General features: G+C 46.5%; 1 protein-coding gene and 1 long non-coding RNA gene across 5 annotated transcripts in view; one reads left to right on the top strand and one right to left on the bottom strand.

The window, feature by feature from the left end:
* The window catches only part of NR5A2 (nuclear receptor subfamily 5 group A member 2), a 99,719-nt gene extending 82,614 nt beyond the window's left edge, over window positions 1-17,105 (top strand). For all 4 annotated transcript variants that reach the window (XM_066238691.1, XM_066238701.1, XM_066238718.1 and 1 more), the window contains one exon: window positions 14,797-17,105. In XM_066238691.1, coding sequence (XP_066094788.1) covers window positions 14,797-15,044 — 248 coding nt within the window. In that variant the 3' untranslated portion in view covers window positions 15,045-17,105. The remainder of the gene's footprint in view (window positions 1-14,796) is intronic.
* The window catches only part of LOC136310306 (uncharacterized), a 102,134-nt gene that overhangs the window by 41,339 nt on the left and 33,881 nt on the right, over window positions 1-26,914 (bottom strand). The gene's annotated exons all lie outside the window — the stretch shown is intronic.

Genomic DNA, 26,914 nt, shown 5'->3' on the forward strand with positions numbered 1-26,914 from the left:
TGGGATATTATTTGGATGCTGTTCAACCAGACAGACCACATAGCATCTCTGTGATCTAAGCTAACACTTCCCTTGGTGTCTCTCCATGGTCTTTTTAATAAGTTTGTTACCTGGCAGCAAAGTACTTCATTTCACTGGTTAGGAAGAAACCTTTCTGTGCCCACTGAACCCTAACACCCAACATGCCGCCGTTTCCTTCCCCTGGGTGGCCCCGGAGAATGTTCACCCTGAATGTCGCAGAGTCCCCACCGACCAGCTCCGGCGGGACAACCTGGGGCAGGATATTATGCACAGGAGGGGCTTTCCACGCCAGCCCCTGCAAGCCTGCAGGGCCAGATTAATGGGGAAATCCAGGGTCACAGCAAATCTGCCATCAACCCTTCTGGCCCCTCGCCAGAGAGGCTGCCGGTCAGACATTGACACGTGCAGAGGGCGTTCGGCATGTTTTAAAAAACATGTACAATGAAAGAGTGCATGTTATGCAGGAATTGAGAATGAGATCATCATGAATAAGCAAATAAACAGGAGACAGATGGGGGGGGGTGTTGAGGGAGGAGGTCATAGAAAATCCAATATACACTATAGGCCGTCCCTGGGTTAGGAACGAGATAGGTTCTGTAGGTTTGAAAATGGTTAAGTATTTATACGCACCAGAAGGTAAGAAATAAATACTATGTTAAGACAAACATCTGTCTAAGCTGCATTTAATAGGCCCATGCGCCTGTTCTGACTTATACACAAATTCAACATAAGAGCAACCCTGCAGAACTCATCTCGCTCGTAACCTGGGACTGCCTTGTAGTCACTACTTCATTCCCTAACCCTATCAGATTTGAATTTTCTTCGTAGTTAAGGAAAAGTACAGGAAGTTCATGTTTTTAAAAAAAATAAATGCTATTCTAAAGTTGTAGCAGCATAAACATCAATCTGGGATCCAGTGTATTCATGCCAATTAGGAAACAAAGAATAACTGGGCATTTCTGTGTTTCACAAGTATACTTGTCCCTGTCCCTGCCTGTTCCCAGCAGTGTCCTCCCACCGATGGGCTCCCTGGTCTGCTCTGGCCCCCTGCAGCTCTCAGTGTGCAGTTTGTGCCCATGGTCCTGAGGCCGTGTGTGTGTGTGTGTGTGTGTGTGTGTGTGTGTACACACGCAGGATGGAGAGTCCTGCGTCGGTGTGGGGGCCCGTGAGGGGGATTCCAGGGCTAGCGCCACAGGTGGTGTGATTTCCCATGCCAGACTTCCCTCTCTCCCGGGCTATGCTCACACTGGACACATCCAGGAAAGGACAGACCGGCCCTAAGGCAGGGGTTAGGCGCCCTCTGTGCACGCGCTCTGGTCTGGCCACAAGCAAAGCCCTGTAGGAGGAGAGGACGCCTAAAGAGCCAGAGGACTCCTCTCTGCTGGTGGTCCCAGAACTGCCCACCCCTTGGAAGTGGATAAGCTGATTGTTCCAGGAATTATGGGCATTCCAACACAACCTTTAGGGAAGGGCTTTGTCGGAGACCATGATGAACACATGGCCAGAAAACTGCTTTGCTCACAAGCTACTGGCCGTGTGCAGGTGGACAACTCACTCATCTACTTCTCTGGGATCTGCCAGAGTGGCTGGAAGTCCTTTCAGAAGTTTAAAAAGATGCTCATTTTACTGACCCATCCAGGCTTCTGCACCTTCCAGCCTCTCCAGGCATTACGGAAGTCTATGTTCACAACTCCAGGACCAAGATTGTACAGAGAGCTTCTGCACATGGGAGGAAGTGCAACCTGGAACTTTCTCTGCTCTGAGAAATTAGTCTCCCAATAACAAAACACAGGAGATCACTCCAGGCCCAGAGCAGCAAAATTTAGAATGGATCTGGATTCGAATCCGGGTCCCAATTCTGCCACCAACCAGCACAGAAGTGGGGGCGGCAGTACTCCCACTGATAATAATATCAACTGCACTGGGGATGTCTTTAGCATTAAATGAGATAGCATAGACACAAACACTGAAAACTGTTCTTTGCTGGTATTCTTATGAGTTACTAAGTCGCCCATAATAACTATCAAAGCTCCACAGTTTACAAACTGCTACTGCTTGGACAGCTATTGCAAGATGATACTTTGTATTTCTGTATGAGAACAGCCCAGGGTTCTATGTCAGTCGGGAGATGAAGAATTTGCTTCGCTCTGACATGTTAAGACTAGATAAACACTGGCTCCATTCACCTCGTACAATCTAAGGTTTATGTGTTCTTATTTCTGTTTTCTTTAGATTTATTTATTTTTAGAGAGAGAGGAGAGAGGAGAGAGAGAGAAGGGAGGAGCAGAAAGCATCAACTCATACATGTGCCTTGACTGGGCAAGCCTAGGGTTTTGAACTGGTGACCTCAGCGTTGCAGGTGGATGCTTTATCCACTGCGCCACCACAAGTCAGGCAGGTTTATGTGTTTTTAAAAGAAGCATTTCTGTATCCACAGGATGTGCTCATAGAATAAAATAAAGCTCCAACAACACCATTTTCACTTATTAGCTGTACCACAGATGGACAGAGCCAGAAGCATCTCAAGATGTGTTTAACGCTAGGAGGGTTTATTTTAAAATCTGGGGCATGGAAGCACCTTTGTTTCTTCACAGCCAAGAAGGAGCCCCAGCACTGAGGCCCTTGGAGGACACTCCCACAAAAGCAGACAGTCCTGACGCCACCACTGACCGGTCACTGCCAGACTGACGGCCAGGGTGCCGGTTATGATCTGATTTCGCTATGTTGCAACTTGAAAAGTTCTCTCTAGCATACTCTTTGTCAATAGAGTCTTAAGGGCAACACGGCATCTGAAGATAATCCAAAATTCAAATCTTAAATGGTTCTTTCAATCCCAAGCTTTGCAAGATGAGAGGTATTAGTAGATGTTACTGTCCGGGCTGCCCTTGAAGTTGACAGGGTTATACACACTGAGCCACCATGAGGCCCCATGTGCAGGAGTACTGGGTGTTTTGTCTTATGTCCCAGTCGTGGAATTTGTTTCTACAGGGAAACCTCCATGGAGGGACCTCCTCAGGAGGCATGGAGGGGCCCCCGAGCTGCAGGGATGACCGCGGACTTGGTGCTCCCTTGGGAGAGGTGCCGTGAAGGGTCAGAGCTGCTCTGAGTATTACTAACACGGTTCCTGATGTCTGACCAGCACTGCTCTCCGGATACGCTGGCTGACACCTGGCTGAGGAAGAACCACACCAGAGCTTTCCTAGGATACAGGGCGGGCTAGAGGGTGGTCCTCCCAGCAGGATGACAAGGTGACTAAGGGCCAGGCCCTTGGTCCCACCTCATGGCAATCACTGTTAAAACACACAGAAAAGATGAGGGAGCTGAGAGGATGAGCCATCTCTTTGTTCCAGGGTCATGGGGCCGGTGCTGTGTGCCCAGATCTAAGACCACTTCTGCTCACTTTTCTTAGCTGTGGAAACACATGCACCAGTAACACCCCTGAATAATCTAGAGTCGGCCACAATGCAATCTTCCAAACCATAACCATTCTCCGACTCCTAAATTGATGGTATCTGGATGTGTAAAGGTGTGGTGACCACCCACTCTTAGGTCCCTTCCTGTACAGGGCTCAAGATCGAGAATGTTGTATAAAACAAATAGGATCCCATGTAAGGTATTTGAGAGTCACTAAGACCGCTGTCTTAGCAAAATCCATGAGGACACAAACCAAATAAAATAAAATAAAAAGCTCCCTTTGCAAAATGTCTCAAGCTCTTTTAAACTGAACATTTTTGTTATGGTCTCTGCCACATGGTTTTAAAAAAAAAAGCAAAACAAAATTGGCAATATGGGTTTTCTGTCTTGCACATGCAGATACATGTCCCTGAGCAATCGGATGAATTATTAATTCCGGTTATGCAAAGCATTGATAAGTATTTGCCTCTAATGATCTCGTTGGGTAATCAGTTTCCTCTTTTCCCTTATTTCTTTACTCCAAAGACCTCACTTCATTATTTGCACTGTCCCAACAATTCGGAGTAAGTATGGGCCCACTGAAGGGTCCCTTCCCGTCCCTTTCCGCCTCTGACCTTACTGAGCGGAATCTGAATCAGCTAAGGGAAACGCTGCAATAAGAAGTAACAAGTGTATCTTCTAACTACAAACTGAAACAAACAAACAAAAAAACACCTCAGCTGCTTAGATCAAATGTATACATATGAGTCTGCATGTGGCTTCAAGCTGCAAGAATTTTACCAATGGTAATGCTACATTTTTGTACAAGTGGAAAGAGAACAAGCAACACCCATACCATAAACCTCAAGGGCAACAAAAAGCTGAATCTACAATGTACTTAAAAGAGATGCAATCTTGGTGACCTCAGCCATGGGGGCTTTCTCTCAAGTCCTACCGTGGGCACAAGGAGGGTACAATTAGAAGGGGTTGGGAGCATCAGTTATAACATTAAGATACCTCCTCCTACTACTCTTCTTCCTCCTAATTCACTCCATGAATTCATTGTGTGTCTCGCTCAGGAAAAGAAAGGGCTAGACTTTCCAGATATGTTGGGAGATGTTAAGATAGAGGAAAGGGCTTTGATACAAGTTCAAAAAGAACTAAGCAACTATATTTTTCCTCAGGAATGGTGGGACATAGACATTCAGCCTGCGTTCTGTGAAATAACCTTATGAAAGCTTCCCCGGCGTTTAAAATTCGATTGTAACACAGATGGCACCATAAGAGTCCTCTTTACTCCCTGAATTTCTGCTTCAGCTGCTGGCTTGAGACAAAATTTACTTTCCTGTGAGTTAGATACTCGGCCTAGGAAACCGACAGGCATTCTTCAAACTTCCTATCCAGAGTGAAACCCAAACCCAGTGCCTGCAAGGGGCCACAGGGTTCAAGTTGCTGCTGAGTCTTCATTTGTAAACCTCCAGCAAATGAAGTAGCACACTGTAGTGTTTTCTAGGTCCCATGTTCCCTGTGGCGTGGGAGGCAGAATTTCCTGCCTGGTTGGGCATCCTTGCGTTGACTTGACCATCTTATTCTTCCGAATGGCAAGTGTGTCACATTCAGGTCTTGGTTTCAAATGTCCATCACGACGAGTGAGATTGGAATTGAGACCAAGACATCCATGGCTCATTCCCCTCTAATGACACGTCCATGCGAGGGACTGCTAAGATGTCCTCCCAGGGTCACATACACACACACACACACACACACACACACACACACACACACACACCCAGGGAACCGGGGTTGGAAGCACAGTGACACGACATCTGTGTCCTTCTGCCACCAGGGAGTCCTTGGTGCCAGAGGACTAAGTCCAACACAGATTTTTACAAGGTTTCCTGCCTGCTCCACTGTGGGCACTGAGGTGTGCAGAACACGGGTCATCTAAAGTAAACAGGTGATGTCATAAAGATAGTGGGATGCCTTTCTTTTTCCCAATGATTCCAGGTTGAGACAGTGTTTTTGAAACGTGTTCTGCTCTGTAGTTGCACATGAACTTTTCCCTGTAACCCTCCTCCCTCCTCATCCCTGCCCACTGTGCATCTAAGCCCAGATCCCTTGCCACCTCTAAGACCTAGGGGAGCAAACACAGTGCTGAAGCCAGCCGTCAGTTGGGGACAAAGCCAGACAGGAACCTGCTCCTGGCGATGCAATTGCCCTGTGGCCCCTGGACTAGCATGAACTGTTTACAAGAAAGAGATTTCTTTCAAATGCTGAATTAGGAAGCAATATTGATTGCATAGGTGCAAACGCCTAGAAGCATACAACTTCTAGACTGACGCTCCAATGTAGAGACCTGTTTCAAGTCAACTATTCGGGTTGTACCTTGTCTACTAAATGTTACCTTTATATTGTCATGTTACTTTTTTTTTTTTCTTTCTCCGGAAGCATCCCTTAGAAAAGTCCATGAGAAACTTAGAGACACCGTTGAGTAACTCACGCAGTCCTGGGCTCCCAGTCACACACTCACACAAAGCAATATTTTAATTGGCTTAGCTAATATTTGATCCAGGTTCATAAAAGTTTGAAATCCAATAATTAAATGCAAATACAGTCTTCATCCCAAAGACGATAAGGATGCCTCTGAGCTAATATTTTTAACAAGAACCCGCTCGGCAGCCTCTCTTGTAAATTTTATCATTCCTGGGGCAGTTTTTTTTTTCCTCCCCTTTCGATTAGCTGGAAAGCGGAATTTATCCCGAGGCAAACCAGACACCTAGCACCGGCTAAACTCAACAACTGGAGGAGCTTAAATTTGGCTTAATATATCCCCACTTGGACCTGCCTGTTTAATTCTCTTTCATATGATAACGTTGGTTTATTCATAGTCCTGACTTGCCACCTGAACAAACTTGGACCTCATAGCTTATTCGAAGAGAATAAGAAATCTGCACACACACACACACACACACACACACACACACACACAAAAACCCCACAAAAGTTTCTGAATGGAAATCAATGAAAATACGACCCAAAACCTGTGCACATGAGGACGGGGCTGTGAGATGGACAGACAGGCTTTTCTCCAAGGAAGGGCTGCTCTGCGTGAAGAGTTCCATGTTCTGAGGGGACAGTCTTTATAAAACAGGACTATGACCCCAAAACCAGCCGGCCGAGGCGGCTGCAATCCTGCATCAACTGTACACTTGAAGGCTACCTGTTCTATCAGATGCTGTGTGCGTATTTGCCTGTGTTAATTAAGACTGCTCTGCATACCACTTTATTAGAAAATTCTGGGGAAATTGCCTCCTCCTCTGCCCCTTTAACATTCTGTTTTCTGGCTCAATATATTCCATTGAGCCCTGGCCTGGGAGCTCAGTTGGTTAGAGTGTCATCTTGCTACAGAAAGGTTGCAGGTTCAATCCCCAGTCAGGTCACATACCAAAACAGGTTGGCATTTCTCTCTGTCTCTGTCCCTTCCTCTCTCTCTAAAATCAATTTAAAATTTTTTTTAAAAGATTCAATTAAAAAAAATTTTTTTTATATATTTTAATATTCTATCAGTTCCCAGCCAGAGAGACGTTCTTATTTTCCTTTGATTCTTCTTGCATTCTTAGGAGGTCTCTCCATCATCTGGTGTGTAGAGACTGATAAAACATACGTGTTTCAGTTTATGATTGTAGGGCCACCCCCCCCCAATACTATTACCTTTCTTCCTCCTTTTTATCCCTAAGAAGTCTGGAACACCAAGTTGCAAATGTACATACAGACGGTAAGTGGGAATGTTTCAGGTAGGCTATGTGGACCCTCACACAACACACTCCCCTTGCCAGCTCACACCATCAACACACCCAGTGGTTCTCCTTCCCCTACTCACACAGCTCAACATCTTCAGTTGAGAGTCACACTGCACTCTTCTAGGGACACATCCTGGGCAACGTTGGATTTGACTCTGGTTCTGAACCTAACAAGGTGAACCACCCAAACACCGTTCAAGAGTCCCATGGCTGGAGGCGTGGCTCATAGAACGTGCTCATTATACTCCTGGGGAATTAATCTGCATGTGCTTCACACTCAAGGGAGCTTAATTCAGATCAGCAAGGGCAATAGCACGTGTCTTGGGTGCCGTATGTGTGTGTGTATTTCTATACTTGTACTGTGTGCAAAATTAGATGCAAAAGAAGGAACCTCTGCCTTCTGAGGGAAGGCAGTCTGGCTGGGGAGGCAGGGCGTAGACCTTGAAAAGCTGGACAAGGAAAACATGGTTGGAAATATTGGGAAGATCTTCTGGGAACCAAGCAAGGGGAATGCATGCATTTGAGGTGAAAATATCATCTGTCATTCAGCAAGGATGAAATGGGTTTCCATGTTGTCCAGGCACTGGGCAAGCCCTGGGGAAGGCCAGGTGCTGTTCACAAGGCCCTTACACTTGACCGTAAGGCAACCAGGTAACCCCCGATGCCTGTGTGATGAACAGATGGGATGTGCTATGGAATCTGCAGAGATAGGTAGGCTCAGGCAGGGGAGGCTTCCTGGAGGCAGTGATGTCTGTGCCAACAAGTGGGGGTTGTTGGTCCAATAACTGGTAGAGAAAAAGCAGAAGGCAGGGCAGGCTCAGAAGCCAGAAGCACTGAGATCAGTTTTAGACACTGTGCGTTCGAGATGCCCATTAGCCGTTCAGGTAGAGACGTCCAGTGAGCAGCTGTATCCACGGAACCTGAGTCCCACCTACAGCCCTGCATGGGTCCCTGAGTGAGTATGAGTGGAGGAAGGCACAGAGCCTGGCAAAGTCCAGGTTTCTACATGGGGAGGAGCCCAGAGAATGTGAGAACAGGCGGTCTTGGTGCTATGGTCAAAGCCCTACCACCACCACCAAAATCCCTGTTCAAACCCATTTTTCAAGAAAACACAATGCATTGTGGAGTTGGTGATTTTCTCTCACTGTTGTGGAACAATTCTATGCAAAATAAAAACAGTCTGCCATGAATTTGATACAGAAGAGGAGCCGCGTGTCGAAAGCAAAAGAAAAATAAACTCAGAAGGAAAGATTTTGGTTTGGGGCAAAGTGGCATTTAATCAAGCGAGCTGTTCCTTCATTCCTCACATATCCTCTCTGTGCACAAGGCTGTGTGCACAGAGTGCCGTCTGCCCAGCGCCATGCTTACCTGTGTCGCTTGGCTTATTCGGGCTCATTTTTCAAAACTCCTCCAGTGTCACTTCCCCTAGGAACCCTTCTTGTCCCCCAGGCTCTAGGTTAGGTGCCCAAGGCACCCACTGCTTATCTGTGTTACATTAAACTAGTTGACACAGAAATAGTGTCTGGTATTTCTGTGCCTTCAACACCTGGCACAGGGCCTAGCCCCAGGCTATCAGACATGCTAGATGGATGGATGGATGGATGGATTTATGGGTGGGGGGTGAGTGGATGGGTGGATGGAGGGATGCGTGGGTAGATGGAGGGATGGAGGGATGGAGGGATGGAGGGATGGAGGGATGGATGGATGGATGGATGGAGGGATGGAGGGATGGAGGGATGGAGGGATGGAGGGATGGATGAGTGAACTCACACACTGTATATATACATGAAGGTATGAAATAAGGAAAATGCAACTCTTTGGCAGGAATGGTGTGTGACACTATGGACATAGAGTACGCATGTTACTTATGTACAAGAGCAAATACAAGCATGGATTGATGGTGCGTAACTTACAGAGCACTCTAACAGGCATTACTATTTTTTGTTCTATGTACATAAATAACGCAGATGCTATACGCAGATGTTTTTACACACAGCCCATGCCCAGGGCTAATACTAAGTTCTTGTTAGTAATTTGCATATGAGGGCACTGAATTGTATGTTTAAGATACTAAAGATAGCTTTCAGGTTAATAAACTACACCCACGTTCTTATCAAGGACTCGGTGGTGATAAATTTAAATTTTTGAGTTTCAACTTAAGCTGGAAAGAGCAAATCTTAGACATCAGCCTGAAAGGACCCTGTCTTTCCTCCTCCAACCTCTCCACAGCCCTCCCTCTCTGTTCAGTGAACGGAAAGTACCAGCGTGTTGATCTCCACACATCCTTACAAATTTGTTTTGACAGGTTGTTTTACAAATTATTTTTACACATTATTTTAAAGCAGGGTCCTCTAAAAATGAATTTTTAAAAGTGAACACCTCACAGAAAATTCATTTCCTCTCTGCTATTCCCACTGATCAAAGCAAAGGGTGTTCTGAGGATGATGGAGCCCCCCCCCAGTTCACAGATTGCCATCCCTGAAGAGATGCTCCCCATTTTCCTACCTCTTAAAGGACAAGATGAGATTCCCCCACCCCCACATGTGTGGCAGATTAACAAAGATAATCATCTTCTCAACAGAAGACAGCACACTCCATGGGGGCCTCCCAGCTCTCTGCCCCTGTCCCCTCCCCCCATGCCCAGCAAAGGACGTGCCACTAAAAAGTACACTGAGTGAAGGGTTCATGGGCCATGCCATGCAGCAGGTGCCAGGGCGGCAGAAACCAGAGTCTGTATCTTCAGACAGAGCAACTCAAATGCTGGGGACGCCCACAAAGCTGAGGCTGTAATATATTCAAGAAGACCTAAGGGTTTACTTTCCAATAAGGATAAAAATCATCTGAGCACACCACCTCCCCCCCACGAGCTTAGTGTAATGCGGCCTCCTATAAAAAAGTTGGTAATTAGTCCCTGAGTGAATCAAGTAGCACAGATGAGAGATGGATACTTAGAGGAGTAACGGAAAACGCCTGGCCAGTCATCAAAATTTAAAGGCTATCGAGACAGGGCTGGAGAAAACGCCTCTGTCTGTTTACACGCCATTTTCAGCCCGGAATGTGTAATGACAGGGCTCATTAGCTTGCATTTTCAAATTGTATTACAACAGAGCTTGCATCCATTTCAAAGGGGCCCCCCAGCGCAGTCCCAACCCCGGAGACTGGAGACTGTGAGAGTCATCCTAAGAGACCTGAGACCATGAGAGTCATCCGAAGGCACCGCAGAGAAACAGGGGGGATTTGGGTTTCAGGACCTCTCTGGTCCTCTGGCTGGTTCTTCTCCTAAAATCCAAATGGGGTCCAGTGCTATTTAATGGGTGGACCAAACAGCAAATCTCAGAAACATCTATTTCTGAGGACTCCAGAACATGGAATTATTTGTCCAGGTTTTACAGATTTCTTTTTCTTTTTCTTTTTCTTTTTTTTAATTTAAGATCAGTTCATGCATGAATTTCATTGTGATAGTCTCCTGCAGTAGGTAAGTTAAGACCCAAATCCTCCAGCTCCCAGCCAGTTTCCGCATGGGTGGGCTTGGTTTGTCGGAGGATCGTTCCCAGAGAACGTGGCTGCGATTTTAAATGTCACTCTCGTTTTAAATTCTCACGGGAGGGCCCAAATTGACAGAAAAACTAATTCCATGAGTGTCGTGGGGCCACGTTTAGACATTTCTGACTTCCTAAAATGAATGCCAGACAAGGGGACAATTCCAAGTCTTTGTTACTTTACCTTCCCCATCGTCACCCTAGGTCCTCGTGAACCATGAACCCACTCGACCATGGTGGGGAAAGTTCCTGCCTGGAGATGAGAGAGATGTAAGAACGAGGGATCCCAATTCAGGTGCAAGTATGGGCACATCTCCCTTCAAGCACACTGACCTGGGAAAACTCCCTTTGGCAAAACACATAAACCAAGATGTAATATTCAGATCACAGAAAGGATTCAGGGCAGGATTCTTTGAAAACACTGCAACGTTTCAGATATGGGATTCCAGGGAGCGCTCTGGTATAGAAATCAATTTTGGAAAGCCAGCCTTGAATTAGAAAAAGAAAGAAATTTGATGTATACGATCATTCCTGTAATAGGTCATTTCACCCTTGCATCCTTGGATAAGTACACTGAGAACACAAAGCAAACATTAATTTTCTCTGGGGATAGTGCCTTGACTGAAGTCTAGTCCTCAGCCCAAGATGGACAGTTATTCAAACAGTACAAAGGGCAATAAGGGGGGACCCACAGCTGAAACTAACCCAGAGCAGAGAGATGGTCCAGGAACTCTGTGACCAGGAAACAAGTAATCCAATCAAAAATCTTTCTCTTCCTTTTTTAAACCCTGTAGTTTCATCACCAAGCAAATCATAAATTGCCTGAATAGAGACAGAAACAAAGTAGTTGTTCAGTAAGCAAGTACCTTTGGAGCCATGAAGCATCACGCCTGTTACAGTTCATGCCAAATTTACACAAATAGCAGAGTGGTTCTTTAATGCAGTCTTGTGAATTCAACCCTGAAGAACTGTAGAGAAAAACTGTATATATGTATAGTTTCCTACAGAAGGACACTGTGTATTTTTTAAACTCTTGGGAGAAAGTTACCAGTTCAGACCAGTATTTATAGACATGATCCAAAGAATGCTGATGGGAAGCCTTTCAATCAGGGTAGTCAACCTTTTTACACCTACCGCCCACCTTTGTATCTCTGTTAGTAGTAAAATTTTCTAACCGCTCACCTGTTCCACAGTAATGGTGATTTATAAAGTAGGGAAGTAACTTGACTTTATAAAATTTATAAAGCAGAGTTACAGCAAGTTAAAGCATATAATAATAATTACTTAACAAGTACTTTATGTCAGATTTTTGCTAAGTGTGGCAGAATAAATCTTTATAAAACAACTTACTATAGTTACATCTATCTTTTTATTTATACTTTGGTTGCTCCACTACTGCCCACCATGAAAGCTGGAACACTCACTAGTGGGCAGTAGAGACTAGGTTGACTACCACTGCTTTAAATGATCATTCTGCAATAACAGTTCATCCATCCCTTTGGCTTATGTTTATTAGTACTTTTTTTTCCTTTTCTTAACCTAGTGGCATAATTTATCATAGAAGGTTGAACATAGTTCTCCAAAAAAGTATACATTTATTAGTAAAAGAAAGTTTCAAAGACCACTTTCTAAAGAAAGAATTATTGACGTAGCTTACACTCCGCACTGTGCAGGTTTCTCTGACCTCCCCTACTGAATCTCTGTGACTCTCGTTAGCGTCTCTTGGTCAGGAGACCATCTTCCTCGTAGCAAGAAACAGTCCTCCACATCAATCTTTCGCTTTACTGCTACCGATGTGTGTATATCTTCCCTGTAACCCTGGATGTGGCTTGTTCTCTGTTTTAACATCCTCGTTGTACATCAAAGAGAAGGCTGAATTCGGTCTTCTGGGTAGAAGGCAAAGAGAAGAAGCAGTGAGAATTTTGTCAGAACTCAGATGAATGGGTTTACAGCAACCTTGGCTGTTGGTCACGATGCTCACGAAGGACCTCTGTCCATACCTGGAAGGTGAGCCAGCAGAGGTGTCGCAGGCGGGGTGGAGGACAAAGCTAGCGTGGGTACCGGTACGATACATCCAAACCCTTTCCAACTGTTTACATTTTCTAGTGCTGAGCCAAATGTAGCTAATACTAAGCACTTTAAAATAACTTATAATGATGTTTAAATATTTCCAATAAGAGAGACGGGAAGCGCCTTCACAGTTAAGTGCCTCTTGCAGAACCAGTTCGAGCAGGCGCAACCTGGCCACCAGTTTAAAAGTCCAACTTTCTTATGGTATAGCATTTGTCGCACATTTTGTTAATAAATAGCCAAAGATTTTATTATTATTATTATTATTATTATTATTCCATCTCTCCTTGAAACAAATGTGGTATCCAAGGCTCACACTATCTATAGCAATTCCCGACCAGTTCCTCACTGCTTTTCATTTGGGGGACAGAGATGTGGGGACGGATGGGGGGGTGTTTAATGCAAAATTATGGGTTCAACATAAACACAAAATCATCCTGGATGCATTTCATCAGCAAATGCAAGGCGGCCTTTATCATAAAAGCATCCTGAGATCCCAGAATAGACAGGCACTGAGGTCCAGGCTAAATTTCATAGTACAGAGCCTAAAATATTGGATAGGAGTTACTATGGTAACGGAGAACTGAGTCTGGTACATTGAACCTTTGAGTCTGTGCATTATGCAGCTTTCTTCACATTCTCATTTCTGTCCAATTGGAAAAGAAAGCAGGGGTAGGGAGTGGCTGCCTCAGTTTGCCCCCTTAGCATGATGTGTGTAAACACACACACGCACACACATCTCTACATATTTCCATCAGAGGTTTTTTATAAATACAGTGTATAAAAGCTGCACTGTTGACACCAATAAACATCAGAAGAGACATTCCAATGTAACAATGTCCCTCTCTAATTGTCTGTGTGTGCATTTGTATGTCATTTTGCCTTTTTTCCTTGACTCTCTGCCTCCCTGTCATTTACTCAGAGGACCTCTTGGGTGGGGGCCCTAGCCAGTTAACTCGGTCAGTTAGAGCATCATTCCTGAAACACCAAGGTTACAGGTTCAATCCCTGATCAGGGTACATATGGAAAGCCAACAGTGAATGCACAGCTAAGTGGAACCACAAAGTGAGTGCTTCTCTCTCTCTTCCTCTCCCCATCTCTTTGTCTCTCTAAAAAAAAAATCAATCAATACAAAATATTAAAAATACATTTAAAGAAAAAAATAGCAATAGGATGGTCACCAGAAGTGAGGCTAAGTGAATGTCCAGTGTCCACTATCTCTCTCTGACTGACTCAGGACAAAAAAAACAAACAAAGGGTCAGACTGCCGACACCACATATTCAGGTGAAAGGGTACAGGCCGTCCTGGCTGGTGTTCAGCCTGGAGGACAGTGCTTTCATTCGATAGAGATCATTAGTCACTGCGGTCCGCGTTTCAGAGCGTCCCCCACGCGCGCGTCCGCGCGTCCCGTTGGTTGGCAGTCACTGGAGTGGACCAGATGGTCCATTAGCATAGGCTCGGCCAGGCAGAGGCTTCTCAGAGTCATTTAGAAAATGTCAAACAGAAACAAGAACCCTGTCACTTTCTATTAGAATTAACGACGTCAAGCCCTGGACACAGATTTCACCTTGGGTCAGAAAAATTAATACAAAATTACATGAATTGTGCAATACACTGGGTTAAGACCGGTCTCCCCCTGGGGACTCATTTGCTGGCGATATAATGATCCCTCTTCTTTTGGAACCCTCAACCTCTCCCTTTGTAAGATATGAAAAGGGTTGACCTTGCTTGAAAGCTACCGGCATCTAATTGATGTGAGGAATATGCAGAATTTCAACAAGACGCTCTTCCCGAGCCCTTCTGTGGCCAAGGGACCGGGAAGGCAGGTGAGTGGGATGTCCTGAATACTCAGCCACAGAGGGAGCATGTTTTAAGTTAGGAGGAACCCACCTCCATGAACCGAACCCAGGACTGTAGTAAGCAGAAATGAACTCATGTGCTTTTTCTTTCTTTTCTTCTTCTCTCCACTTAGATGTCAAAAACCTTGAGAACTTCCAGCTAGTGGAAGGGGTTCAGGAACAAGTCAATGCCGCCCTGTTGGACTACACCATGTGCAACTACCCGCAGCAAGCGGAGAAATTTGGGCAGCTCCTTCTCCGACTCCCCGAGATCCGTGCCATCAGCATGCAGGCTGAGGAATACCTCTACTACAAGCACCTGAACGGCGATGTGCCGTACAACAACCTGCTCATCGAGATGCTACACGCCAAAAGGGCTTGAGTGACAGGCCCTGGGAGAGCTCTGCTTTCCAAACAAAAAAAAAGAGACTGGTTGTAGGGGGAAGAGGGGGGGAGGAAAAACAGAACAGGAAGAAAGGGAAGATAAAAAGAAAAAATACTCTGAACTGCTCCAAGCAACACTAATTTAAAAAAAAAACACTTGGTTTAAAAGGGATTGCGTTGAAAAAGGCATAATAATCAAACACTTAATAGCAAATAAATGACGTATCAGGGTATGTGTATTGTAAACTGTGAATCAAAAGCTTCCCATCCCCCCCCCGAAGGAGACCCCCCCCACAAGAGACATTGTTCTAGAGGGGACCGAACTCACAGAGGGTTACCAACACCGCACCAGAGGAAACAACACGGACCTAACAATTCTTGTATATTTAAACTGATCTCCGCTATGAAGAAATTTAGAAACTGATGATCTGTGTCATTAATTAGGCTTATATCAATACAATGAGGGACTGGGGGGTGGGAGAGGGCTAGTTTTGAGCTGACAACTCCTTCTCCTGGGTGAAGCGGGACCTAAAACAATTCTCAAGAATCTATCAGCTACACCTGGAATAGCCCCTCCCCTCTTCCCTTCAAGGACCATCACCACCGTGGAACCTATGCTAAGGACTAAGCCACACCCACCTGAAGCTGCACCTGGGAAAGGCTAATTGAGATCTGCAAACCAGCTCACGAGGACAGTCTATGAACAATGTATGTTCGCTTGCCATTTTGAATATGTTCTAGTTTGTTCTGTCGCGTGTTCCTAATGTTTAAAAAAACAAAGACTGCAGGTAGTGTTCTTCTTGGGATCTCATAGTAGCATCCACGGATTAAGGGAAATGGCAACAAATGTTTCCAGCACCAGGCACCCACTGCCAAAGCAAGTTAGACCTTATTTCTTCTGCTACAGTTCCTGAAATGTGGCTTTGGCATGGTTGACTTTTATTTAAAAAAATTTGTGTGGTCTAAAGGTTTATTAGGATACATCGTCTTTTTTCAGCAAACCACGCTTGTCATTTGTTTAAAAAATAAAGCACGTGACCTAGTTTGCTGGGATGCCCCCCAGCCACGGTTCTGAGGCATTGAAAGGAACCGGAAGTTTGGAAAGCTATGCAAACAGGAAAGATGAGGTGGAGGGTAGGAAAGAGCTGATAAAATGATTAACTCCATCGAACATCCCCTAACACAGGAGGGAAACAGTGATTTTTTTTTTAATTGATACGTGGCTGGTAAGATAGTCAAGGGGTTTAGATCACTTCCAAAAAGGGAGAGTAAAAGAGTGATACAGACCTCACTAAGTCATAGACCAAAGTCCTTAGAACAAACATTGGAGGGCGGAGGGGGAAGGGCCTCCAACCATCTCTATCAGTGTTATTTATGAGTAATACCCCCAGGTGTGGAAGTCTTGCCTTATTTTCACAATTCTGAAAGGTATAGCTGTGCAGATGTGAATCGACATTTAAAATAAAGTATTAATACTTCTAAAGTCAAATAAAATAATAGTGTTTACATTCTTGAGGTCCTGCAGGTGGGGGGATGGGAGGGAGGGAGGGAGGGAGGGAGGTAGGAACATAGGACAGAGTAGCTAAAGCTGTAATTTCCTTAATGTTATTTTTCTGATTGGCCATTATTTTTAACAGGGCTTAATTAATTATTGTATGTCGTGAGACACTAAAATAAAAATTTTAAAAACGGGAATCTCATTTAGACTTTAATTTTTTTTTTTTTTTAGATTATCGGCGGCACAATCACTTGTAGAAACTGTAAAAAAAAAAAAAGAAATAATAATAATAAAAATAAAAGTATCTCCTAGTCCCTTAATTTTTTTCCCCATAAATGTTTCTGGCTTTTGAATAGTTTATTTATATTGTATATCATAGTTTTGACTGTAGACAATTATGATGCTAATTTATTGTTCCTCGGTTTCACCTCTGTATAAGATATAGCCAAGACTAAAGAAACCAAATACATGTGTTTACTGTAGCATGCCTTCAAGTTAGTGGAACACAGTTCAGGGACAGAGAAGGGTTTTAATGAATTAAAATCATCCACTTGATTAAAAGGCCTGTAAATCTTCATAATTATTTCTGTAGTTTATTTAATATCTCTTGTAAATTATGTGACTCGTAGCTTTCTGTTCTCCAGTGAATTCAACACCAGGGTGGTAAGTTGTACCTGGTTTTCCTTTCCCGAGCGTTGTACGTTGTATACCAAAGACATTAGTTGCTACTTCTGTGTGTGCAAAGAGGGTTATTGTGTTATTGTTATTAGTCGCCTCTCACACTCATCCCGTGTGAAGGGTGCCTGTGAGCTGAGCTGACCCGAGCATCCACCGTCCCTGGTGAGTATCAGACACCTGTGTTCTTCTCCTCACAACTCAAAGGACGACAGAAATGAGCTGACCAGAGCCCCTGTCCAGAACATTAGACAGGTGGGCAGCATCATGGCTCTCCAGTTCAAAACCAAGATGGTCAGAAGACACAAGAAACGGTCCCATCATGGATGCGAAATAGCGGTGGGGGCAATTAGGAGATTAGGGGGATAGTTATGTGGAGGGTCTTGAATATTGCAAACACACACACACACACACACACATATGCACCATGTTTTCTGAGTTTAAATAAACAGTCCTCCCCGATGCATATGAAACCTAAAAAGTGCCAAATACTGGTGTATTATTAACCTGGTAAATTACACCGTGGCTAACAGTTCCATCCACTCTGCTAGTGGCCCATTCAAAGATGGCAGGTAAAATTCCTCCAGTGTTCATGGGACATCATCTCCTTAGCAACTACCCCATGGATGACAAGGTTGGTTAGAAAAAGCAGATCCGACACCCCCCACCACCCCCAGAAAGGGCCCAGCTAAGCCTGGTTGATCACGGTCAGTCTATGTGTGTAAAACAGACAATCTGTAACGTCCCGAGTGTCTGCACTACAGAGTTCCTCCAGAGACCTTGGACCCAAGTCCGCGCCGTGTTTATCAAGCGTCAAGTCGGTTACCTGTTGATGTTCTCTTACTGTATCCGTGAAAGACACATTGTCATGTTCGTTCTTGCCAGAAATTTCTCAACAAACTGGAATTTTTTCTCTCTCAGTATTTCAATAAATATCAATATGCCCAGCCTGATCATTTTTAAAAGTCTCGATGCTCTCGTTCTATTGGATACAGAAGCTCCTCAGTAATTAAGACCCTTGACTAGAAACAGAGTCAAGAACTGCCCCGCAAACAGACACTTTTCCTCTGTGGGTATTTTCTGGAATAAACCCCACCCAACTCCTGTCCTTAGTTGGATACTTGAAGCATTTGATGCAACATGTGCATCATCTGTCTACACACAAAATGAAACATCTTATGTCACTTACTGTTATAACAGATAGGCAGAAAAATCTTACCATATCTAATTTTTTTTTGTAGCACTACTGTGTACGAATAACTTTCCCAAGTGCTTTATTAATTCTGTTCATCCCCAGAACAGCCCCATGAGGTGTTACTACCCTCATCTTAAAGCTTCTCACTCAAAGCAGAGCACTGCTTAGTGGGGGCAAGGATCTGAACCCAGGCAGTTTGGCCCCAGGGTCCACACTCTTAAACACACCGCACCATCTCTAAACTAGGGCCACCCATAGGATTTGCTTCCAAAAGAAAAGGTAACAGAACACACCAGGCACCAAGTCACGCTGACTACACAAGTTGCAATGAGTTAGAGGTACAAGCCTTTGCAGTTCATGAGGTTTAACCCTGCAAAGGAACATATCTATGCTCCAGAGATGAACCTCCTTCCATATCACTGAGCCTTTGAGCAACAAAGAACCTACAAAAAGTCCAATTTTGGAAATTAATAATTATCTCTATTACAAAAGAGCACAAGAGTCACACATTTTCCAATGCTCATGAGCCGTGGTGACTGGCTGGCTCTCCCTCATCACACTCCCTACCCCCTGGCATCCCCACCTCTTCCCTCTTAAGCAGGACTCATTCTCTCAGTCAGATATGAATTTTCTCAGGGTCCTACAGAAAGATACCAAGGAATCAGACGCAAACACTGCACTTTACTAGAGAACTCAGACTTTTTTTTCAAGTGAGAGGAGGGGAGATAGTGAGATAGACTCTTGCATGTTCCCCAATGAGGATCCACCTGACAATTCCCATCTGGAGCCAATGTTTGAATCAACTGAACTATTTTTAGTGCCTGAGGCTGATGCTCAAACCAGTTGAGCCACTAGCTGTGAGAGGGGGAGAGGGAGAGAAGGGGGAGAGGGAAGGGAAGAAAAGCAAATGGTTGCTTCTCACATGTGCCCTAACAGGTGATCAAACCCAGGACGTCCATATGCCAGGCCGATGCTCTATCCACTGAGCCAACTGACCAGGGCTAAAGACCTTTTTTTAAGGGACTAAAGAGTGGCTAGCACACCATATCTCCCTTGTCAACCTCTTACTCAAAAGCACCTGTTGACATTCTGGGGAATACAAAAATACATATATTCATAGTTATTTGATGTAACGTCCAGGAAAGTGTACAGTGTGACCACTCAGGTGATCACCATCACACGGGTCAAGCAAGACACCAAATATCATGTTTCTAGATGTTTTTACAAGCGGTCATATACATTTTTAAACATGGGTGGAGAGAGAAGGAGCATCTCGAAAGGCCTGCCTGTCAGCCAGCAGAAGTCATGGGGTGGGAGCAGGGGCCCCGCCATCCCTGAGAACACTCCCAAAGCTGCTAAACCCACCAGCATGAGGCGCCTCGAGAATACCACAGTTCAGTAAGATGTGCGCTTGACTGCTCCATCTGATATTCTCAGTAACTCTGAAGAGGTTCGTGCCCTTAACTGAGTTTGGCGTTCTGTTTGAAGCCGTCCCCGGTGTGTGTTTTCCTGAGAGCCCTGTGGAGAGAAGGTCTAGCCTCGCACAGGTCATAACGCCGTGAAACTGAGTGATCCTGACGTGTGCCTTGAACAACACAGGCCAGTTTTCCTTAGCACTGAGAGGGAAGCGTCCAGGCACGGTCACCCAACATAAACACCCTGGCGGTTCTTCAATCCCTGTAGACATTCGTGTGACACTGAGAAGATTAATCATTTGGGGACTGATATCAGGCTGCAGTGGTGGGTTTTGTTGGTGGACAGGCTCAGAACCAACATGAAATGTGGCATGTTTAATTGTTGCTAGGAAAAAGAAAAAGAGAAAGAGGCCAAAAGGGGGTGTGCTGTCACTAAGCATGTCCAGAGTGTCGCTGAAGTGAATTGGACAGAGATGAGGAAGAACCCTGTCCACTCAGGGGCGCTGGGCCCTCCACACTCCACTCCCGAGCAAGGCAGCAGGGGCGGGGGGGGGGGCAGAACCGCAGAGAGGAGGAAACAGGGGCTTTAAGACTGGATTTTTCCTGAGGTCACACAGCTGGTACGGGGCCGGGACGCAGACCCAGCTCGGTCGAACCACACTGCCCAGGCATTTAACCACCCAGCAGGTGCTTCCATTGGGGTCAGGACAGATTCTACGAGACACACCATGGACGAGATGGGGATGTTCGACTCTCTCACCTGCTTCTTTCTTGCTCACCTGTGGGATGTACCCACCTTCCCTTGACTCCAGCCAAGATACATTCACACGAGGAGAAGGTAAGAAAACACGCCCTTATCATGCGGTCATGTCACATCCTGAGAAGTAGCCCCCTGGAGCAGAACTGGGCACCAAGGGAAGGCAGTGTGGCTCCTTGGTTTCTGCTTTGATGCTTGTTTTTTTGTTTTTTTCTGGGGTTTTTTTTGTTGTTTTTGGGGGGTTTGGGGGTTTTTTGTTTTGTTTTGGTTTCGGGTTTTTTTGGACAACCTCGGAACACTAACCAGAACCTGGTGCACTTTCAACACTAAAACACAGGTGCCTCTTCCAGCCAGATGGGCACCTGATGTGTCACTGCTGTCCAGGGAGGATGTGACAGAAGGGGTGACATTTACATGTGGGTGCTGCTTACAGAGGCATAGAAGGTGGAGCCACAGAGGGCCACCAGAAGGACCCTCTCAGACAGAGAAAGCAAGAGAGATCAGGAGACAAGCTCCTGTGTGTGAGCTCAAAACATGGAGGAATTAAACAATTTTTAAAAAGGAGGTGGGATGAGGCTGTTACAGAGAGAAAAAAAAGGAAAAGCCCGTCATCTAGGATCAACCAGGTAACAATCAGAAGTGCACTTTTTTTTTGTCCTAATATTAAAATGTTACAGTATTAGTCATTAGAAAACGGGGGCCCAAATAAGGTAACAGTGTTTGGGGGTGGAGATCCAGGGGTTTTATATCTCTGTGTGCGTGTTTTTATTTTAGCCCCCCCCCCCCAAAGCATCCTCACAGCTTCCTACATGTATTTAACAAGGTGCGGTTACAGCACTGAGGGCGCCGTGAGCGGCAAAGGAAGGGGCTTTCCGTCCGGCACTGATTTACGGCCCACGGAGATGCCAACTTCCTGTTTTTCCAGCCCTGCAGGAAGCTTTCCCAAATAGAATCCGATATCCAACAAAGCCTCCGACGGCCGTGGAGAGCCGAGGGGCGGCGAGGTCCACAGCAGGGCAGCCAGGGCGAACCTGGGACGCCACGTGGTTTTGCAGGTTTGCACCCAATCTGTCCTCATGGTGGGGGACAAAGGAAAAGCCTGCTCACGTGGCCATCAGTTTGGTGAGATCCTCGTTGGGAATCATCAAGGTGACCTGTCAGGTCATCAAGCGGAAGCAAAGCTTGAGATGCCCTCCCTCTGTGTTCCCATCAGGGCTTTCCCTGGAGGCCAGGCATGGAAAATACTTCGAGTCATTCAACCAGTGCCTCCACGGGGTCTGTGATGTCAGCGGATTGGCAGGCATGGGATGAGGGGCACATGTGCCACGTGAACATCTGGGGACATCTCAGAGAAAGTGTCAGGCTCCCAGAGATGGAGGGTGAGGGTAGGGAGAAGGCACCTCCCCCCACTGCCTGTCCCCATGGCCCATGGTGCCTCAACCACCCTGAAATCACGCCACCGCACACCCACACTAGCTACTACTCCGCGCCCAAAGAGCCCACCAATGTCTGCCCCCACGGCTGCCAGAACTGGTAACGTTGTTTCTCCCTCATCAGACCGGGAGATTCCCCCTTCGTAGCCTTAGGTCCCATCTCCACATCCCAGCGCCAACACCCTCCGTGATCCCGAACAGGCACCCAGTAAACAGTTCTTGAATAAACGGTTCTTATCCATTGGCTAAGCCTGCTCCGAAAGGACAACTTCCCAGCCTAGCTGCTTAGCTCATGGGTCCCTGCTCCTTGAAGTGTCTGTGGTCTAAGGACCAGCAAGTAGCTCCGCGGAAGGTCAGCCCCGCCTCAGACCTGCCTGCCGATGGGAACCTGCATTTCCACAAGGTCTCCAAGGGACTGTCCACACCTTCCCGCCAGACAAGCACTGCCACTGGTGACAGAAAGCAGCTCCGTTTCATTTCTTTCCCAATAATTCCGTGGTTCAGAGGCTTAACCCTTTCCCTGAAATAGTATACAATTCCAAGCTAATCCGTAAAAAAGTAAAGTTCTTCCCTAAAACTCTCATATGCCTATTTTAGAAGCAATTCAGACTGGAAAACGTCAGTTATCATTTGCAGTTGATACCACTCCTGCAGAGAAAGGCTCTTTGGGGACCCAGAGGAAGAGTGGGACAGAACAGGGACGGTGACATGTGAACTGCAACTTAAAATACAATGTGAACTGCCCCTTAAAATACATATCAGAAAGGCCACAGAGGAAGGGAGAGATGGTCTATGACGGAGGGACAGGCAGGGGCACAGACAGCCCCACGGGCTCATAAACCCCCCATTATCCTGAACTGTTCGGGGTGGCTGGAACTTGAGTGCCCGTCGGGGGGGTCGGCTCAAAAAGACCCCAGGACAGTGGCATGGCTTCCCCCTGCCCCCGCAGCTTCATACAACCTTAGCTTTCTCTGTTAGACATCAGTGCTTCCGAATACGTACTGCAAAGATCCCGATGTGCCATGATTTTCACAAAAAGTTCACTTCTGAAAGCAGATGCGTTTCTTTGTGTATTTTTTTTTCCTTTTTAGTTTGGAATAAGCTAGTCCCCAAGTTGCATTTAGCTGAAACTGAAAGGTACAGTCCAATGGACTCAAGCACCCTTCCTACGAACGAACGCACTTGGAGAGAAGGTCGGTAAAACAGCAGCTTCTCCCCCATATCCACGGTGCCGCCCTCGGCCTGCTCAGAAGTCAAGAACTTCCAAGTATGAGGACCCGATGTTCAGCATTCTGAGAATCAGCTGAATACAGCCTGGAATTGAAAGAGGGCCAGTGGGGGGGAGGGGTGGCGATAAAAAGAAATGACTCTCAGAAAATAGTGTACTCAGGCTTCTTGGTACAGAGCCTCTGCGGTGAACAGCAACATTTGGCTGACAAAGAAACTGTTTGAGGCCACATACTGAAGGGTTTTCTATTAATTACAGGGTCTGCTGTCCCTGACCTGGAAAGTGTACAGAGAGGGGCAACTCGCCCCCATGGCACCTGAAACACACAGGTGCTACCCCCACGCCATGGGAATTTCTCGTCCAATTGCAAGGACAGCCACCCCACCCCACCCCCCAGAAGTGGCAGAAGAAAACATCAGAGACCCTCGGAAGATGTCCCACATTTCTTTCCTTGCAGGTGTCACGTCACGTGCCTGGCTTAGGCGCCAGGAGCCCAGGGACACTGCTCAGTACAGCCTGGTCACTCGCACACTCACTGCTGCCCAACTCTGCTAACCACGTGCACATCTGGGGAGACTCTGAGGGCCCTGCCGGGGGAGGGACAGCCCAGCCTCTCAGCACACCTACCCCCAGGTTGCGACAGTAACAACAAGGCACTGGCAGGTGATGGGCATGGATGAAAGGGAGTAGCTAAGAGGCATCTGTGAGTTCCAAACACGTTCCTATCGTCACATTGCCCATATGGTGACCGGCTGGCTGTGACCCTCACTCAGCAGCTACTGCTTGTAGCAGCTCCCCGACTGCGCCCGGCTGTCGAGGGGACTCCTGGGGATCATACAGGGGCAGGCCTCGTGTGTCAGGGTCAGACCTTTTGGTATCAAACTCAGAGGCAGGTGCAAAAGGAGGGAGACGGAAGACCCAAGGAGAAAATGCCTCTGGCGTACTTCTGTCTGCTGTCCCCACGGCTGGGTGACATGCCGGTGGCACCCCACGGATTCTCAATGTCACGGTCCCCATAGTAGCTGGAGGACACCCAGGGGTGATGAAGGTACTGGCTGCAGTGGCCTGCAAGGGAGAGCGGTTGCCATATCGTCTTGACTCTGTGTCGTGATGCAAAGAAAGGCTCTTTCACACAGAAGAGTGCCTGTCCTCGAGTCTCATCCTCTGTTGTCCTGAGGCACTGTCCCTCCCTCCCTGTGGGGCCATGGCTGCTGTCTCTGCTTGGGCTGTTCCTTACTCCTGTCAACCCGGCACCCCTCTCCCTGAACCATCACCCGCTGAACATAAGGTATGGAATCAGGCCGACACGGATTCCCTCATGTTATTTTCCTCAAAAATCACCTATTTGCTTGGCAGGATGGCAGGGGTGATCACGGCAATAAAACTCTGCCTGGCTCTCTGCCTGCCAAGCTGTGCCAAGTTCAGCATCACATCAGCTGGTGCTTCAGGGGTGGGGGTTGGGGGAGCAGTCACTTACACATCACACTCCACAAGACAGAGATGGCTTCCAATCCGGGCCACCGCTGAGTCCTCAACACTTACTACCAGGAAGGTACGCAGCAAATGTTAGTGTCATCATCAGCTCATGTATTAATCAAGGGCCAGTTCGGTCGGGACCTGCCTTAATTGGAGGGCTGTCCCCGCCCTGCCTGTATTTCCTGATTCTGTCGCTGTCACCTCACATCATGCACTAAACACAGACACTGCTGGGAAGGGATAATAAGCTCAGTCAATAATGTCTCCATGTGAGCTAATTTGTCCATGATTAAAAAGCCAATGGCTTTACAAGACCCCCAAGAAAGTAAGACAGGGACCAGGTGAGTTATGAAGGTGGAAGGAAGTTCCAGGAATCTCCCCTCACTGTCTTTTTCCTTCATCTCTGCAACACCTCACCTTGACTCTTCTCCCCGAGAGCTGTCTGCACTGTTTGTCAGTCAGTCAACAAACACATCATCTTGGAGCTTCATTGTTAGTAAGCACTTCCCACATGCCAGGCCCTGTCCTAGACTCTGGGGATACAGCCAAGGACATGAGAGACAAGGTCCAGGCTTTCCTGGGGGGGATGGTGTTATTGAGAGAGGGACAATAAACAGATAAATAATCCAATCTCAAGGAGAGATAAGACAGGAACCACAGGGAAATGATGCAGAGTGACCAGGTGGTCCAGGACAGCTTCTCTGAGAAGCGGGCATCTCAGGCAAGACCTTACTGACAAGAAAACAGTCATTCGAAAGGTCACGGTCATTAGTTAGTGTAAAGGCTCCAAGAAAACACTAAGCCCATTCAAGGAGCAGCAAGAAGAGGTGTGTTGTCTCACGGGTCTGGCGTTTAACAGGACTCTGGGAAATCAGATATTGCCTAAGCTCCTCCGGATCTGATTTTCAAACACCTTGTCTCAATACCGGATGGAAGGGGGAGGAAGACAACTCATGCTCCATTTTTCCTTTAAAGAGAGACAGAGAGACAGAGAGCGAAATACCCTGAAACAGAGGGCACAAAATCAGAATGAACCCAGCACACCTGGCTCTCAAGTTCATGGACGTCTCTGAACTTCTGTGTCCTGATGGTCTAAAATCAAGTTAATAATATCTTACAGCCTTTCTGTGGGGAGTTAGTGGGCTCATACGAGGAGAGAGCATGATTTGGTGCTGGGCGAGACCCAGGCACGTCCCTCTCCCCCCCCCCCACCGCATGAAAACTCAGGGTCCGGGCGCAGGTCCACCACGGTGGACTCGAAGCACATGACACTGTTGCCCTTTGCTGGCGATCCCACCCGCCCTCTCAAGCAAGCCTTTGAACCCCGACCAATCTCACAGAAATGCTTTTGTTGGTGACATAGCTCTGAGAACTTCAAGTGCGCTTTGGTCCAGAACCATTTACCATTTCCCCCGCCCCCCCCCCCCCCGTCCCGAACACACAGGTCCCTGTGTGTTGATCTAACCAATCGGCAGTGTTTTGGGTAATACATCACAAGGGCAATGGCGCCATAACGATGTATTGCGTTCATATATCATCAAAGCCCTGGCACTGTTATGATAGACGGCGTCAATCCATCATTGGGGTTTCCACGGCGCTAATGATGGATTACTCAAAGCCGTGGCAACCGTTAGAAAGATCAAGATAAGTTTTGTGTTTTTTTTTTAAAAAAAACTTATTCTTGGTAAATATGATTTTTTAAGTTTACACAATAAAAGATGTGTTCGCGAGAACGATGAGGACGCAAGTTCTCCTGAAAGGCACCAGGGTGTTTCCTCGGGCGTCCTTCTTCCACAGGTGACTAGATACCCAGCTCTTGAGTTTATTCTCAAATAACTTTTCCAAGTACCACTTAAAAAGAATAAATAACTTCACCGCTGAATAGATGAGTCTACGAGTTCTCAGGGGTCTCCAGTCTAATGTGACCAGTCCCAGAAAAGTTGTTTTTTTCCAGTGGTCATTCTAACGTCTCCTAGACAACTTCCCAAAAGACCCCAGACTGCATACGGGCAGAAATGTCTGTCAGGACACGCTCTTGGACAAGTCAGCTTCATATATGTGACCTCTGAGCCGCCCACACCCTCGACTTCTCCACCTAGTTGTTGCGTGTGTGTCTGTGCAAGCATGTGAGGTGAAGGTTCTCCCACTGTGTCCAAGGGATTTAAATCTCAGTCTCCGCTCTCCCTCTATT

This window comes from Saccopteryx bilineata, chromosome 1 (assembly GCF_036850765.1).
Source record: "Saccopteryx bilineata isolate mSacBil1 chromosome 1, mSacBil1_pri_phased_curated, whole genome shotgun sequence".
Lineage (NCBI taxonomy): Eukaryota > Metazoa > Chordata > Mammalia > Chiroptera > Emballonuridae > Saccopteryx > Saccopteryx bilineata.